At 41.8% G+C, this 18,206-nt stretch overlaps 1 protein-coding gene across 1 annotated transcript; it reads right to left on the bottom strand.

Annotated features, from left to right (window-relative positions):
• Nucleotides 1–6,761: 6,761 nt before the first annotated feature.
• On the bottom strand, nucleotides 6,762–12,511 carry LOC112845423 (putative DMBT1-like protein). The gene is made up of 3 exons (XM_025904833.1): nucleotides 12,490–12,511; nucleotides 7,473–7,787; nucleotides 6,762–7,099 (listed from the first exon to the last, which is right to left on the bottom strand). Exons 1-3 carry the CDS (start codon nucleotides 12,509–12,511, stop codon nucleotides 6,762–6,764), a joined length of 675 nt encoding a protein of 224 aa, XP_025760618.1.
• Nucleotides 12,512–18,206: the final 5,695 nt, after the last annotated feature.

Genomic DNA, 18,206 nt, shown 5'->3' with positions numbered 1-18,206 from the left:
ACACTGGTGGAGGCAAGCTACAGTTGTAGCCACAGCTGCCCTGGGGCAGGCTGACAGAAGCGAGGCTGCCATATCGCGCCATCGGCCCTTCTGGCCAACACCAGTAGGCGGTAGGTGAAGTGTCTTGCCCAAGGACACAACAACCGAGACTGATATGATTATATATATATAATTATTAATATTAGGTCATATTAAATTTGATATATATGATTTAATTGAACTTAACTGAAAGCAGTGTGTATATGTTTGTACACGAGACACAAAAGGAGGACAGACAAGTCTCCTCCTTAGTAGTACAGACATTACAAAAGCAAAATAAGAAACAAATGTGTAGCATCCTCATTTGTTTATTGCACAAACAAATGAGGCTAGTACTGACTATTATCTCTATTTATGTGGTCGCTCAGAGGAAACAACAAGGTTGAAATCAAACTTGAACTTGTTAAATTATTCTTGGATACTCACCAGGCTGCTGTGAATGACCATCTGTAAAGTGGAACATAAAATGAATATGTTAAACCAGAGACCGCACGTCATGATTTGCATTAGGAAGCGTTTTTCAAAGAGAACGGAAATATGTTTCTTGGATCTAGTCTCTCATCAATTATGTCTTGAAACATTAGTAACCATTTAGAAAGTTTTATAAACACCTGGGACAACTTTACAATAATCATCCAGATAATTTCACTGGTCAACAAACCTGTTATTAACCAGTTTAGTAGATATTGTTAACATTAAACCAAAACTTGCCCGTTATTGTTACTCTTCATTAATATAGTGTTATTGAATTCAGCACTGCCAGTCAACAGGTACTTACTTTCTATTGACTTTCTATTTGTCAGTATAAAAACACTATTACTTGTTTTTAATATTTTGTTCTATTTAAAAATTGATATCAAATACAGCAATGTGAATCTTGACAAGCAATCTGGTAGCTATTTAACTGATTTGCTTTTTATTACATTAAAATTCAAAAGTAATTCTGTCTTCATCTAGTATGTATTTAATTCTTTGACCTGATCAGGTGGATTTAAACAAAAAGTTCCTTCTTTGATCCATTTTGACTCACATTCCCATGTTGCATCAACCTACAAGCAGGTTAACAAGTTTGTTTGTATCTAAAGAACACATTTTTGTCTGCAATAGTCTTCAAAGAGGTGCAGTTGAACTTGTAATAAGCTGCATAATGAGACAAATATTAAATACAAATCAAACGTCTTTCTCACCTTTGCATAAAAGAATAGTTATCACAGAGAAACAGGAGACAAACAGTTGGAGAGCCATTTCTAACCACACCTGTTTTAATTTGACGTATTTAATACACATAGCCATATGCTGAGCTCCACCCACAGGCTGATGTGTCTTAAATGGCCTTCCCACCACTGAACAGTGAATTAACATAGAAAGCAATGCACCTGTGTTTGACATTTATTATTATTTTTTTTTAAATAGCGGCACACAGCGAATAAAAAATTGTACCAGAGGTGAAAAAAATTGAATGCAAATTTTTAACAGACCAAATTTGAATAAAAAACCTAACTCAACACCATGCAGAATTTATTGTTATTTATGACGTGTATATAAAGGTATTTAAACATTTATTTGTGATATTTTCAGTTCAGATTTTTAGGTATAAAGTCAATTGGTGCCACCAGTAGAAGATTAAACTACCGTTATCAGTGACACAAAACACTGCTGATCCAGAATAGCAAAATATTAGTTTACTGCTCAGTAATTAAAAGATATTCAGTAGTTATACATCCCCCCCAAAAAGGAATTAAATGACAAGTAATAATAAATTTTTCAGTACTAAAACACTCTGTTCAGACTATATAGCTGCACTTGGAGGGGGAAAGCAGCGTCTTACGTACATCCAGACTGCGCCTCTATGCATGTTTGTAATGTTTGGTACCTGCATTTGGTGTCACTGTTTTATTAGTAATGATTCTTCATGGGTCTTCCGGAGACATTGGGAGCCTCGTCCATGGAACTGAAAAACTTTCTGGTGCTGCTGGGCTGTGTTATGCGATGCCTCAGGCCTCGCCCGTAGAGCTCTGACATAATGTCCTTGTACTGCACCTGCTGACTGAGGACCTTGGGACTGTCGTTCTCCACAATTTGGATAGGCCTGCCTCGGTAGTCGAATTTCCCTCTCCTCCTAGCTTGTCGGATGATAAGGTCCTTGGTCTGGTATTGGTACAGACATATGATCACCAGGCGAGGTAGGCGCCCCACGGGCGGCTTGGCTGCGAGGGAGCGGTGTGCTCTATCGCGCTCGGGAGGTGGGGAGCCCATTTTCAGTGTCTTCAGGTAGTTCGATGACGTGGATGTTCTGACGCCTACTACGGCTCTCCTGGTCTTTGACTTTGGTCTTTAGCTGGTTATTATCTTCGCGAAAAGTGGCACACGTGCTTTCAAGGTCAGCGACTCGTTGGCTTTGGTCTTCAGTTGCAAGCTCCAAGGACGAAACTCTCTCGGCCTGTTCCTCTCTAGGGCTTGTCGCACTTGCTCCAGTCTTGAATTGAGGGCGTTAAATGAGGATTTAAATTCAGACGCTAACTCATCTCGGTGCTGCTGGAGCAGCGTGGTGATAGCCTCCAGTGTTAAGCTAGTGTCCTCCTTTATGTTCGCTTTTATGCTTTTAGAAGCCATTAAAAAGCGTCAAAACTGTTCAAAACACTAGGAAGATAGTTGCGAGGGTAAGCAACTTAAAAGTGGCAATTGGAGGGGTGAAACTGGTCAAAACGGTGTTAAATTCACCGGAGCAGTTCGTTCCTGCATCTCCTCGGGTTGCATGCTGACTGAACGTTCAATAGTGTCATTTTTTTTTTAACCAAAATGGGCATCAGCAATATAGTTTAAACTTAACTTCTAAATTTGGGAGAGACAAAGAAAAAATCTGTGGGGACAAGAAAGGTTGGGTATGGTATATTTCCATATGGTTTGTCTTCCATTATGCAAACCACATGGAAATATAATTTCCTTCCTTTAAGGTCACTTTCCTTTATCTCAATTCAAAGCAGATGCTAAGTTTCAGATTTGAAAGTAATATTTTTCTGCTGGCACCAACAGAACTCGTCTTCTTTGGAAATTCTTCACAGAAATAAGTCATCAAACGCATTAAAGTAAAGTTTGCACTCATAGAGATTATGTGTCATGTACTGTGTGCGGGAGGCAGGAATGGTGGACCCAAAGTGCAGACTCCAGGAGGCGAAAAAGTGCACTCAAACAGCTTTATTGCTGGATACCAAAGTAATTAAACTGAAAACATAAATAAATTATGCAGGCAGGCTGACAGACAGAACACACAGTGTAGAATGAGGGATGATGCGACGACGAGCAGAGGAAGATGCAGACACTACATACAAAAGGTGAACAGGACTAAGAGGAAACAGCTGGGAGATATGCCTGACACTGATTACACAGACGAGACGGGGGAGCGGGCAAAACTGAATACACTGACATAAGACACAGACTTTCAAAGTAAAACAGGAAACTCAACACAAATGCAGAGACACAGGCTTTACACTGAGACCTGACTGACCTGGAACAGAGGGAGTACAGAACCAAAACCTAACAACTAGCAAATCTTAACAGAATACATAACCAAAATCAAAAAGAACATAAGATATTATTAATAAACACAAAACACTGAATGATCAGACTCAGGACCATGACATTATGTTTGTTTTACAACTAAATGTACCACAACAGAAAACAAGCAAACACACAGATATCATGTGAAAAGTAAAGATTAAATCAATCACATCACTTTTACAGGCTGTAAGCCGCCTTCATCCAGCTATTGAAACAAACAGTGTGAACTATGGAGTACACGTCTCTTGTTTGTTGATGTCTTTCTTTTCTGGAAGTTTCCACCAGCTCACTTTTAGGTCGCCAGCCGTACCTACCAGCTCATTTTTGACCTGCGCAACAGAAAAGAGAATTTAATGATTACACCGCAAATTATAGACTGTTATTGTTACATTTTAAATGATATTTGACATGAAAGGGACTCAAGACAATGCTAATAAAGCAGTTTTTCTGGGATTGTTCATTACCCAAGACTTTTTTTTTTAAAACATCTTGAAGGTTTTGTCATTAAAATATAAGTATAGCTGTTTCACTAAGACAAATTACCAAATTCATGACAGACTCCATCACAGCCGGGTTTTTCATGTCCACGGAGGAGTCGACAGCAGCCAGATTCACTTTCACCAAGAACTTCCTCCATAGAGCTGGTAAGATTATTAATTTTTTTTAAATTTTAGTTAATATCTGTAAAGATTCCCATCACCATCATCATTATCAACACCAACATCATGATCAGTTTGAGTTCAAACAGCAGTGATTATAAATGTGGCTGGCTCAAGCTCAAAACTGGCATGCAGTCATTTTAAAATTACAGACTTTTCATTTTCTTGTTGTATATCTTTGGTCAAACAACTACAGTACACTATAATATAACTGCAGGTACTTTTGGCTACTCAAAGAGTGGCCACAGAGGATCAATCTGCATTTCATTTGGTGCAGATTTTATGCCGGTCAGAATGCAACCCTCTCATTTCTCTGGACTGCCATAGGAGTATATTAGCTTTTGATAAGCTCAAACACAAAGCATTCACCTTCTGTTCATATTTGTTTTAATTCGTTTGCCCTGTTTTCAGTAGTTGTACAAAGAAGTTTTATTTGCTGTATTTGACATCTTGTGGATGACCAAAAATATATCTTACCTGAACAGATGACACCAGCGTCCTGAGAATGTTTACAGTTGTGTGATCCAAATCCACTGAACTGACACCCAGTTAGAAAGTTTTCATTTCCTGAACAGGTCACTTCATCAAGCCAAATCTGTCCAGTTCCTGCACTGAAGTGAGCTGATTTAAGAGCCTGTAGTGCCGGTCCACAGTTTAACTGTCTGCAAACCACCTGAGCATCATTTAAGTCCCAGCGATCATCACAGACTGTTCCCCAGATGTTATTGTGATAAACTTCAACTCTGCCAGAGCATCGAGTTGATTCAGGCCCAGCTAATCTGATGGGCGAACCTGAAAATGCAGAAAAGGACTTAAGGAAAAAAAAATATTGTAATGGCAGTTAATAGTTAAAATGGAGAAGTTTTCCATAATTAAAAGTTTGTTTTATATTTAGATTAAATCTTTTTGTTTAAAGTTATTGTATTTCATATTAAATAAAATATTTTAAGAAAGCCTATTAAATTTAACGTTAAGCTGCTCAAACGCTGTTAATCTTTGATCTCTTTATTGGCATGATATTGCTGTAAAACAGCATCACTCTACTGCCACTATAAGACGTTTCACTTTGTATACATATGAGGCTTCATATAAATTGTCACTTATTTGAAACTACAGAGAAATATTTGTTATCTTACGTTGTGGTTGAATAACAAATTATAAAATGATGAGACTGAGTTTTGCAATCACAATTCTAACACACTTACTTCCTGTTGTCAACATTTAATTCTGTTAACAGAAAGCAATGACCCATTGTCAACATTCTTGATAACAAAACTTGAAATTTGTGTTGAAGTCCTGGGTTTTATGTTTGTATTCTTGTTTATGTCTCATTTTATCTTCAGTGATATATATATATATATAACTTCCCCGCTCGCCCCTGCGGGCGGTCTATCCTTCAAGCTCGGGTCCTCTACCAGAGGCCTGGGAACTTGAGGGTCCTGCGCAGTATCTTAGCTGTTCCCAGGACTGCGCTCTTCTGGACAGAGATCTCCGATGTTGTTCCTGGGATCTCCGCACCTAGTGCTCCAATTACCACTGGGACCAGCGTTACCTTCACTCTCCACATTTTCTCCACTTCTTCTCTGAGCCCTTGGTATTTCTCGAGCTTCTCGTGTTCCTTCTTCCTGGTGTTGCTGTCATTGGGAACCGCTACGTCTATCACTACGGCCGTCTTCTTCTGTTTGTCCACCACCACTATGTCCGGTTGGTTAGCCACCACCATTTTGTCTGTCTGTATCTGGAAGTCCCACAAGATCTTAACTCGGTCATTCTCCATCACCCTTGGGGGCGTCTCCCATTTTGACCTCGGGACTTCCAGGTTATACTCGGCACAGATGTTCCTGTACACTATGCCGGCCACTTGGTTATGGCGTTCCATGTATGCCTTGCCTGCTAGCATCCTACACCCTGCTGTTATGTGCTGGATTGTCTCAGGGGCATCTTTACACAGCCTGCACCTGGGGTCTTGCCTGGTGTGATAGCCCTGAGCTGCCTGAAGGTATCTGTAACTCTATCGTTGTTGCCATTAGCCTCTGGTCAAAGATCTTGTGGTGCCTTTTCACCTCCATTGCTGGCTACATGTTGACTTGCTGAGGTGCTTCATCTCCATCGCTTGCTTGTTGGTCGGTCCTCTAAACTGTTGCCATGGGCCATCTGTCCAGTCCCTAGGACCGTTCCGTGGCCTTAATCCATCCTAAGGTTTGACTCTCCTATGTTGTTGTTCTTGTTTTTTGGACTTGTTTCAATCCCTGTTTTTCATTTGGGTTTTAGGTCCCTCCATCCCGATCTCCTCCACACAACCTGAGGCTGGATTTGCGTGCCCTCCCAGTGTTTTAACTCATTTGCCTTTGAAGACTATGAAGACTATACAAATAATTGTAAAAACAAGAAATTATATTTACAATATTTGGCATCCTGTGGATATATCTCACCTAAACAGATGACACCAGTGTTGTGATAGTGCCTATAGTTGTTTGAACAGTATTACTTAGAATAGGGTTAGGGTTAGTATCTAAATGTTTTCTCACCTGAACAAATGACACCAGCATCCTGACCATGTACACAGTTGTGTGAGCCAAATGCTCTGTGCTGACACTCAGTTAGAGAACTTTCATTTCCTGAACAGGTCACATCATCAAGCCAAATCTGTCCAGTTCCTGCACCAAAGTAAGCTGATGGAAGAGCCTGTAGTGCCGACCCACAGTTTAACTCTCTGCAAACCACCTCAGCATCATTTAAGTCCCAGCCATCATCACAGACTGTTCCCCAGCTGTTATTGTGATAAATTTCAACTCTTCCAGAGCATCGAGTTGATCCAGACCCACCTAATCGGATGGGCACACCTGAAAAAAAAAAACCCACAGAAAAGATATGAACATAAAGGACTTATAATGTTCATCTATAGTTGTATGTAAATATAAAGTACAAACTGACTGATCAGATGTGATTTTGCATAAAATTATGTGTATTTACTAGATATAAACCTTGAAAAATTTACACATATTGTGTGTCCTCCTGGTCTCAGGTCTGTTTTAACTCAATTGCCTTTTATATATTTTCAGTATTTGGCATGCCTTGGATGAGAAAAATATATCTTAACAGAACAGATGGCGCCAGCATTATTATTGTGCCCACAGTTATGTGTGACACAACTCATGTATGACACACAAGAGCATAATGACCTAAAATATATTCCGTCTCTAAATGTTTTCTCACCTGAACAAATGACACCAGCATCCTCACCATGTACACAGTTGTGTGATCCAAATGCTCTGTGCTGACACTCAGTTAGAGAACTTTCACTTCCTGAACAGACCACGTCATCAAGCCAAATCTGTCCAGTTCCTGCACCAAAGTAAGCCATCTGAAGAGCCTGTAGTGCTGACCCACAGTTTAACTGTCTGCAAACCACCTGAGCATCATTTAAGCCCCAGCCATCATCACAGACTGTTCCCCAGATGTTATTATAATAAACTTCAACTCTTCCAGAGCATCGAGTTGATCCAGACCCAGCCAATAAAATGGGCACACCTGCAAACAAAACAAAGCAAAGATATGTTGCGGATATAAGATTCAGGAGTTTTAATATTGTAAATTGTAACTGTAAATTTTAAAGTGGTAGGATGGCTCCGTTAACAGCGAAGTTTAAAAAAAGAAAAGGTAGACTGATGGAAATTAAACTCATTCCAAAGTCCATATGAAAGAAACTGCTTAAATTTCCTAGTATTAGTTAGCTTTCGCCAATTCTACACACCTATTTATTTTGGAATATAATGCATTTTTCACACAACAGGTGAGGACTGTCAGTCCATGACAGCATTATAAAATAAAATAAAACCTATTTGAATTCCACTTAGGTCTCATGACAAAGATACTTTTCAGTTGGCTACACTTTATTCGGTAACTGATATCCAAAGGATGATTAGTTAAGTTATATTTACCAATACCTTAATAATTTAAATAAAAAATTTTCATTTATAGATGAGATTTTAAATTTACATCCATCTAAAAAGTTAATGGCTATTTAATTTATATTTGTATTTGACATAAAGGTGCCAATCAATGTAAAAAAAACCCCCAAACAAACAAAAAACAAAAAAAAATTCTAATAATATTATCATTAAAAATATTAAAATGTAACAAATGGCTTGCACATATCCCAATCTTGCATATTTTTTTTAAGGTCTATTCATCTAAGCAGAACATCGGTCCATGTCTGCACAGAGTTATAATTCTAGGGCTGGCAGTGTTTGCAACTTTAAAGTGATGGGGCCCAAACTGATATTTCTTTTTCACGGTTTCCAAATCCATGGTGTTACTGTTGCAAGGAAGTGTACACTACTGATCAAAGGTTTTAGAAAAAGGTTTTTTTAACACAATAATTCTTCAATTTTTTATTGATATTCAAGCAGTCTTGTCCAATGAATAGCCTGAAATGGTACAAAAGTAAGTAGTGAACTGCCAGAAGTTTAAAAAAAGGTAAAGTTACCCAAAACTGAAAAAAATATGTACATTTCAGAGTGCTACAAGAAGGCCTTTAAGAAACAAAAACTGGGTTAACAACTTAAAGCTGTTCTAAAGCAATGGAGCTTATCAAGCCTTGAAAGTTCATGCTATCAATTCATGCTGGTCTCCAACATTTTCTTGATTACGTTCAACCTCCTCTGTCTGTAGGGAGGTTGTAAAAGTAGTGTTGGAACACACTGTGGTGCCATAACCTTGTGTGGATTATTTGAACAGTATTGTGTGGCAGAAGGTAGTGTGTTGCTATAAAAACAGTGAGAAAAAAGGCAATTAACAATAGAACAGAGTCTATCATAAGCCTTAAAATTAAAGGTTTAGGTCTTTCGTACAGAGAAATTGCAAAGTAAATCATGGTGTCAGTGAGTTGTCGTGGCAGATATCTTTTTTATGCATTGATCCCTTTAGTAATTTTAATATTACTTTCTCACTTAGTTATATGCATTTAGAATAACACCACAAATGTGTTATGCTCTATCACACATATATGCACACACACAGTGGAGCCATTGAAAGTTAACAGATAGTGAGACTCCTTTTGCTTATCAGGGATGTAAATTTCTTGGTGACGCTAAGCAGAAAACAAAGTCATAATTCTCTCTGTGAGGGAGAAGGTTTTATGATGGAGCTGAAGGTATAGCTTCCTGTGAGATGGGCCAACATGTAAGAGTTGTGGAATGTCTTTGTCTGTGTGTGTATATAAGATGTGAGAGCTGAGTGTTTGGCTGGGATATTTCTCTCCACATTGCAATGTGTTAATTAAACCCACTTAAAAAAATGCTCACTGGGTGTGTTGCAGGTTATTGTTAAAACTTCCATAACAGAGTACAGTCTCCTTCACCATCAAAAGGAACTCAGAAACTGTGGTAAACTTTCCAGGAAGAGGTACAGCAGACCCAAAACTCAAACAGAATCAGAAGGCAAGTTTCTGAGAATCAACAGCATGCCCAATAGGCAGCTCACAAGACCACCTCTTCAAGCGCAGCTCAATAGTGATTGTAGTAAGCAAGTCTTAGTTTCAACTGTGAAGAGAATACTTTGCGTTACAGGTTCGACAGGTCAAGTTGCACCAAGAAAGCCATTGCTAAGATGCTAGAATAAGGAAAAAAGGCCTGGTCTTGGATTACTGTCTAGATAAAGGTGTTATGGACCAATGAATCCAAATCCGAAATCTTCAGTTTAGGATTTTTGTACACCATCAAGTAGGTGAAAGGGTTGTTCCCCAGTGTGTGACATCAAATGTAAAACAAGGAGAAGGAAATGTGATGGTCTGGGGCTGGGGCTGTTTCGATCGATCCCAGGTAGGGATGGGTTTTGATAAGATTTTCACAATTCTGATTCCATTTTCGATTCTGTTTAATGATTCGATTCTTTATCGATTCTCTTATCGATTCTTTTTAAAAAAGGACAACACTAAGGTCGATTAGCTTAGAACTTTGTTTTATATCTTCTCTTTGAACAAGATAGAAATTTAGGAGTAACATGGCCTTACAAACCCAACAGTGAGATCTTAAGAGAACCACAGCCTACGGCTCTTCAATGGGGTGTAACAGGGTCCCCAGGAAAAAAATTGTTGTTAGATTTGTATTGTTTATTGTCATTTATGCTTAGAAATATTTACTCATATATGCTTAGAAGTATATAATCATTTGTAGATTGAAAAGAATGTCTCATCCTAGGAGGTCTGTAACAACTCTGTGTAGCATGAAGAGGGGAGTGCGTTCACTCCTCCTCAGAGTGTTCTGGCATAGATCACACACCTCCTAGGAGAGGTCGTATCTTCTCTTGCTGATATATGGTATAGCAAACACACGTATATCTGTTTGAGTGTAAGAGCCTTTTGTTTAGATGGACCGCTAGACTCCTGGCACCAGCTTTGGGGAGTCTTCACAGGGTCACATCTCGACCCCACACACACACACACACACACACGCTTGCACAACGCACAGGCAAGGTACTCTTCGTGTGTATGTATATGTCATATGTTAATGAACCTATGCATATTCATGTAACCTCAATAAAAGAGCAGTGTTATGGGGGAGCGGACGAGAGCAACTGGGGTCAAGCGAAGGAACGGCGTTTGTCTCTCCCGTGCACATAAAGAACTTTGCCTACTCGTGTCTTGCTTTGCTGTGTAATTACATTGTCTTCAACGTTCCAGCGAATAGGGTTAAGCTACAAACCTATCAATTGTAAATGTAAAATAATAAAATAAATATTCTTCTGTAGCAATAACAAAGTATAACATAAATTATTCTGTAGCAATTACACAAGAATATCCAGTAATGTCCTTGCCTACAATTAAACACATTCACTTACCGAAAATCGGGGGCATCTGCTGTGGCAAATGGGTGCAAGCCTTTGACCACAGACTTAGTCACTGCTCGGTGACATTCGTCTATCCTGGCCTGAAAGGAGACGCTACCGGTAGACTGCAGCGAGAACCTCCAGCATCTGAGCCAGCCAGACTCTGTCTCTCTCATCATGGTCACCTAAATGCAGCGCACAGTAATGGTAGGTTTTGTAATAAGGCAGATCGCGCTAACATAATATGCACTGTTAGTTGATTATTTACCTGCCGCATTAACGGGAGAGGACGTGCAAACGTTACTGCTGCTGCTGGGTTGAGATTCACGAGTCCGGAGCGGAATTAAAAACACGACATTCATTTAAGGTTATCGCGTGTTTTGTGAGCAACTGCTTTTGCATATTCGTAGTGTTTCCTCCCTTAAATGAAATATCTACTTTGCAAGTATTGCAAGTTGCCCTGTTGTCATCCGTTCTCGTAAAGTATAACCAAACTTTTGAGTGTTTGGGCCGCTTAGGCGCCCTGCCACGTAAATGACGCTCCGCAACGTGGTGACGTCATTCAGGGCGACTGGAATCGATAAGGGAATCGTTTGCAAAAACGGCAAACAAGTCCAAGGAATTGAAACAGTGGGAACCAGTTCTCAAGAAGAACCGGGTTTCGATACCCATCCCTAATCCCAGGTTAGTGATAGGCACCCTCACTATCACTAACCTGTTCAATATGGCGGCGCGCACAGACGCAGCGGCTCACTGCTCTTCACGTTTGGTGTTTTCTTTTTTACTTTTTCTACGTGTATCTGTGTGGATGTGTGTGTTTTTTATTATTATACATCGAGTAGAGTCCACTTACAGTCGTCAGGACCTTCTGAGTTTGGGATTACGCTGTGCAAGGAGCATTACGTCGGACTACCACCACTTTCACAGCATTCCAGAGGACATAATAAGAGCTCCGGGGTCTCCGTGGTTGGTTCTTCCCAGCGGCAAGACAAAGAGGAAACTTAAACAAAGGAGGTAAAAGCGTGGCTGCAGGGCGGGCCCACTAGCACAGCTAAAGAAACAGCCATTTAAGCCACCGCTTCCGAGTATTTTCCTCTCCAACATCAGGTCCATAACCAACAAAATCGACGAACTGAGATTACAGATTGCAGTCAACAAGTGTGTACGGGACAGCAGCATAATATAACTCACAGAGACTTGGCTGCAGCCATCAATTCCGGACTCGGCTATCGAGCTAGCAGGCTGCATGGTCCACCGTCACAACAGGAACGGCCACTCCGGTAAGAACAAAGGAGGGGCTTTATGCGTCTTTATGACAGCTGGTGCAAAAACACAAAGACTGTAGACAGCCATTGTTCCCCGGATTTGGAATATTTGAATGTGAAGCGCAGACCCATCTACATACCTCGCGAGTTTACTGTTGTCATGGTAACGGCCGTGTATGACCACCCGATGCTAATGCTAACTCGGCCATGGAGGAGCTGCACAAGACAGTAAGCAATCAGCAGAACTCCCATCCAAACTCAGTGCACATTATAGCTGGGGACTTCAACCATGCTGATTTAAGGTCAGTATTCCCCAGATTTGAACAGCATATTAAATGTGCAACGAGGGGGAAAAACACACTGGATAAAGCCTACAGCAACATCCAAAAAGGCTACAGAGCAACCCCTCTACCACATCTAGGTTTGTCAGACCACATGTCCATGCTGCTGATCCCTGCATACTCTCCCGTTAGGAGAAGAGCCCCCCCCAGTCACAAAAACTGTGAAAATCTGGCCAGAAGTTGCATCACATCAGCTGCAGGACTGTTTTGAAAACACGGACTGGAGCGTGTTCGAACATCAGGACCTTGAAGAGCACACAACATCAGTGCTCTCATATATTAACTTCTGTGTCAACAGTGTCACTGTGGACAAACGTCTCCGGGTGTATTCCAACCAGAAACCCTGGATGACTAAAGAGGTCCAGGTCCTGCTGAAGCAACGTGACGCCGCTTTTAGATCCGGTGATGGTATACAGTACAGTGCAGCCAGATCTGAGTTGAAAAGAGGCATCAGAGAGGCCAAGGCAGCGTACAAGAGAAGGACCGAAGACCACTTCAGCAACAACAACTCACGACAGGTATGGCAGAGAGTTCAGCACTTAACCAACTACAAACCTTGCAATACCACGTTGACTGAGGGTAACGCGGCGCTTGCGGAGGAGCTTAACCACTTCTTCGCACGCTTTGAGGTGAAGGGACCAGAGGCAGCAGCAGCAAAAACATCGGACAGCAGCAGCAGCCCAAGCCTCATAGTGTAGGAATATGAGGTGAGGCACACACTGAGGGCAGTGAACCCCAGGAAGGCCGCCGGACCAGATGGGATAACCGCAAGGGTCCTAAAAGAGTGTGCAGACCAGCTGGCTGGGGTCTTCACTAAGATCTTCCACACTTCACTGTCCCAGTCCTGCATCCCGCCATGCCTAAAGTCAGCCACAATTATCCCACTGCCAAAGCGTACTAACATTAGCAGCCTCAACGACTACTGACCAGTTGCTCTATAATGAAGTGCTTCGAGAAACTGGTCCGACGCCACATCATGTCCTGCCTGCCACCCACACTCGACCCGCTCCAGTTCGCATACAGAGCTAACAGATCAACTGAAGATGCCATTGCTAGAACACTCCACACCACCATCTCTCAGCTGGAAGTGCAGGGCCGTTACGCCAGGCTGCTCTTTGTTGACTTTAGCTCTGCTTTCAATATGATACTCCCGGACAGACTAATAGTTAAACTGCTGGAAATCGGACTTCCTTCTACCACCTGACGCTGGATCAGAGACTTCCTCTCAGACCCTGTACAGAGAGTTAGAGTGGGGCCTCATCTTTCCTCAGCCCTCAGCCTTAACACTGGCTCTCCATAAGGTTGTGTACTGAGTCCCCTACTGCGCACTCTGTACACACATGACTGCGTTAGTACCCACCCAGACAACGCAGTCATCAAGTTTGCAGATGATACCACCGTGGTGGGGTTCATCTCTGGGGGAGATGAGACTGCGTACAGAGTTGAAGTTCAGAGGCTGTCAGATTGGTGTGTAGATAACAACCTGGACCTCAATACCACCAAGACAAAAGAACTGGTAGTTGACTTCAGAAGGAGGAAGTCTGAGCTGCAGCCTGTTAGCATCAATGGGGAGTGCGTGGAAAGGGTCTCCAGTTTCAAGTTTCTGGGTGTGCACATAGACACAGACCTCCAATGGAGCTCTAACACCTCTGCGGTTTTAAAGAAGGCCCAACAGCGTCTCCACTTTCTGAGAATCCTCAGAAAAATGGACCTGAAGAAGGAGCAGCTGACCGTCTTCTACCGCTGCTCCATTGAAAGTGTGCTGATGTGTGTGTGGTTCTCCAGCTGCACCACAGCACACAGAAAGGCACTCCAGAGGGTCATTAATATGGCCCAAAAAATCATTGGACATCCTCTTCCCTCTCTGAAGGACGCTGTCTCAAGAGGGCACGCAGCATCCCACAGGACGGTACACACCCAGGACACCAGGTGTTTAAGCTGCTGCTGTCTGGCAGGAGGTTCAGGCTGCTGAGGTCCCGGACAAACAGACTCAAGGACAGCTTTTACAACAGGGCAATAACCCTAATCAATGCAAATAGCTGACCTGATTGGCTACCTCCCTGGACTTTTTGGGGGGGAGGTACCAACGGTAAAAACAATAACAATAATAATATTTATATTTATAACAAGGTGCAATAATAATTAATGTGCAATAATAACAGTGTGCAATACAAATACACTTCTTCTTCTTTTTTTATTACTAAGTTAATATACTGTATTGTGTTGTTTGTGTCGTGTTGTGTTATATGTAGTGCCGACGTAGGACAGTTTTCCAATTTCATTGTACTATTGTACTATGTATGACTGTGCAATGACAATAAAGAGTTATCTTATCTCAACCAAACTGGCTAGCATTCTGCAGAGCCATGCAGCATCCTCTGGTATGTGCCTAGCTGTTTAGGGGCTCATCCTACAGAAAGATAATGACCCAAAATATAAGTTAAAGCTATGCCAGAACTACCTCAGGAAAAAAGAACAAGTTGATGAGCTTCAAAACATGGAGTGGCCAGCACAGTCTCCAGACTTAAACCCCACTGAGCTCATTTGGGATGAACTGGACAGAAGAGTGAAAACAAAGCACCCTACAGGTGCCACACATTATTGGGAACATCTGCAACAGATATGGGAAGAACTTTCTGAAGAATATTTGGTTTCAATTGTAGAAAGAATGCCACGGGTGTGTTCAGCTGTTATATTTGCCAAAGATGGGTACTTTGATGAGTCAGTAGAATACATTTTGATTTATAAATGGATTGCTTTTATGACTTCAGTGGTTTATTAATTGTATTCTTTCACTAGCTGGGCCCATGTCCTCATTTTAGGTTTGACAGTGTTTTAGTAGGTAAAAGTGAATGCTTTTACATGAATTGAGCTGTGGTTTGGGGAAGGCCTCGAAGGGGACTGGCGATGGCGCCCGGGCCTGGCAGATCCCCAAAGAAGGCATCCCCTGAAAACGTTAATAACTGTGCGTTACGAGTGTCGATGACCTCAGCGAGAATCGTTCGATTTTCAATTCAACTTATTTATATGGCACTGAACCACGGTGACAGATGCCTCTGATGATGTCTAGTGGAAAAACCCAACAATTGGATGACCCCTATGAGCAAGCACTTTGGGGACAGTGGGAAGGAAAAATTCCCTTTTAACAGGAAGAAACCTCCGGCAGAACCAGGCTCAGGGAGGGGCAGCCATCTGCCGTGACCGGTTGGGGTGAGAGAAGGAGAACAGGACAGAGGCAAGCATAGGGAGAGCGAACCCCGAGTGGCCTCGCCACCCAGAGAAGAGGAAAATGACTGGTGGCAGGCTAGCGAAGCTGAACAGCTCTCGATAAGGTAGTCAAGGATTCCATGGAGTGGAGTGGATCAGCTTGGACAATTAGGAAGGAATGGCAGGAGAGGAGGTCAAAGGAAATTGAGAACAACGGAAATCTTAATAGGTGAATGAGGGGAACTCTCGATCAGGTAGCGACATGGCTCGACTTTGAACTGAAGCACTGACAGACAAGTATGATGGATTTTGAGATTTGAGGTGAGGCTTGGAGGTTCGTAAGGCTTGCATGAGCTTGTCTTTGAGTAGAAGATACAGAGGGGGTGCTTAGCTGGTTAATTACTTCAGATAAGGTAGTGATAACTACTGTGCTTATTTCTGAAATGAACAGAAGTGACAGTAGCAGCTTGGGAAGGGCTGATGAATTGAAAGACTGATTAGAGGAAAGTCGTCTCTATAATAATAACCCCCAAAATCGTCAGAGAGCAGAGGGCGAGTCCACTGAACTTTGTGGGAGATGATGAGCTGTTTCCAGAAAATTCAGATACATAATCTCCAATTCATTTCAGAAGACAATGCCACATTGAACTGCTTGAATTTCAATAAAAATGTGGAAGAACTGGGTTGTTCTAAAACTTTTCACCATTAGTGTATGTCCTCTGTAACTGTGGTTGAATGATACAAATTACACAATGATTTTACAGTGACAACTCTTAAACAGTTAGGATGTACTTACCTCCTGTTCTCAGTATTTAATTATGTCAACAGATACAGTGGCTTGCAAAAGTATTCGGCCCCCTTGAACTTTTCCACATTTTGTCACATTACAGCCACAAACATGAATCAATTTTATTGGAATTCCAGGTGAAAGACCAACACAAAGTGGTGTACACGTGAGAAGTGGAATGAAAATCATACATGATTCCAAACATTTTTTACAAATAAATAACTGCAAAGTGGGGTGTGCGTAATTATTCAGCCCCCTGAGTCAATACTTTGTAGAACCACCTTTTGCTGCAATTACAGCTGCCAGTCTTTTAGGGTATGTCTCTACCAGCTTTGCACACCTAGGGACTGAAATTCTTGCCCATTCTTTGCAAAACAGCTCCAGCTCAGTCAGATTAGATGGACAGCGTTTGTGAACAGCAGCTTTCAGATCTTGCCACAGATTCTCGATTGGATTTAGATCTGGACTTTGACTGGGCCATTCTAACACATGGATATGTTTTGTTTTAAACCATTCCATTGTTGCCCTGGCTTTATGTTTAGGGTCGTTGTCCTGCTGGAAGGTGAACCTCCGCCCCAGTCTCAAGTCTTTTGCAGACTCCAAGAGGTTTTCTTCCAAGATTGTCCTGTATTTGGCTCCATCCATCTTCCCATCAACTCTGACCAGTTTCCCTGCCCCTGCTGAAGAGAAGCACCCCCAGAGCATGATGCTGCCACCACCATATTTGACAGTGGGGATGGTGTGTTCAGAGTGATGTGCAGTGTTAGTTTCCCGCCACACATAGCGTTTTGCATTTTGGCCAAAAAGTTCCATTTTGGTCTCATCTGACCAGAGCACCTTCTTCCACATGTTTGCTGTGTCCCCCACGTGGCTTGTGGCAAACTGCAAACAGGACTTCTTATGGTTTTCTGTTAACAATGGCTTTCTTCTTGCCACTCTTCCATAAAGGCCAACTTTGCACAGTGCACGACTAATAGTTGTCCTATGGACAGATTCCCCCACCTGAGCTGTAGATCTCTGCAGCTCGTCCAGAGTCACCATGGGCCTCTTGGCTGCATTTCTGATCAGCGCTCTCCTTGTTCGGCCTGTGAGTTTAGGTGGACGGCCTTGTCTTGGTAGGTTTACAGTTGTGCCATACTCCTTCCATTTCTGAATGATCGCTTGAACAGTGCTCCGTGGGATGTTCAAGGCTTGGGAAATCTTTTTGTAGCCTAAGCCTGCTTTAAATTTCTCAATAACTTTATCCCTGACCTGTCTGGTGTGTTTTTTGGACTTCATGGTGTTGTTGCTCCCAAATTTGTACTGACATTAGATTACACACAGGTGCACTCCATTTAGTCATTAGCACTCATCAGGCAATGTCTATGGGCAACTGACTGCACTCAGACCAAACGGGGGCTGAATAATTACGCACACCCCACTTTGCAGTTATTTATTTGTAAACAATGTTTGGAATCATGTATGATTTTCGTTCCACTTCTCACGTGTACATCACTTTGTATTGGTCTTTCACGTGGAATTC

Source organism: Oreochromis niloticus, linkage group LG3 (genome assembly GCF_001858045.2).
Source record: "Oreochromis niloticus isolate F11D_XX linkage group LG3, O_niloticus_UMD_NMBU, whole genome shotgun sequence".
Lineage (NCBI taxonomy): Eukaryota > Metazoa > Chordata > Actinopteri > Cichliformes > Cichlidae > Oreochromis > Oreochromis niloticus.
The sequence above is the reverse complement of the archived record's forward strand: the minus strand, read 5'-3'. Positions and strand labels throughout refer to the sequence as shown.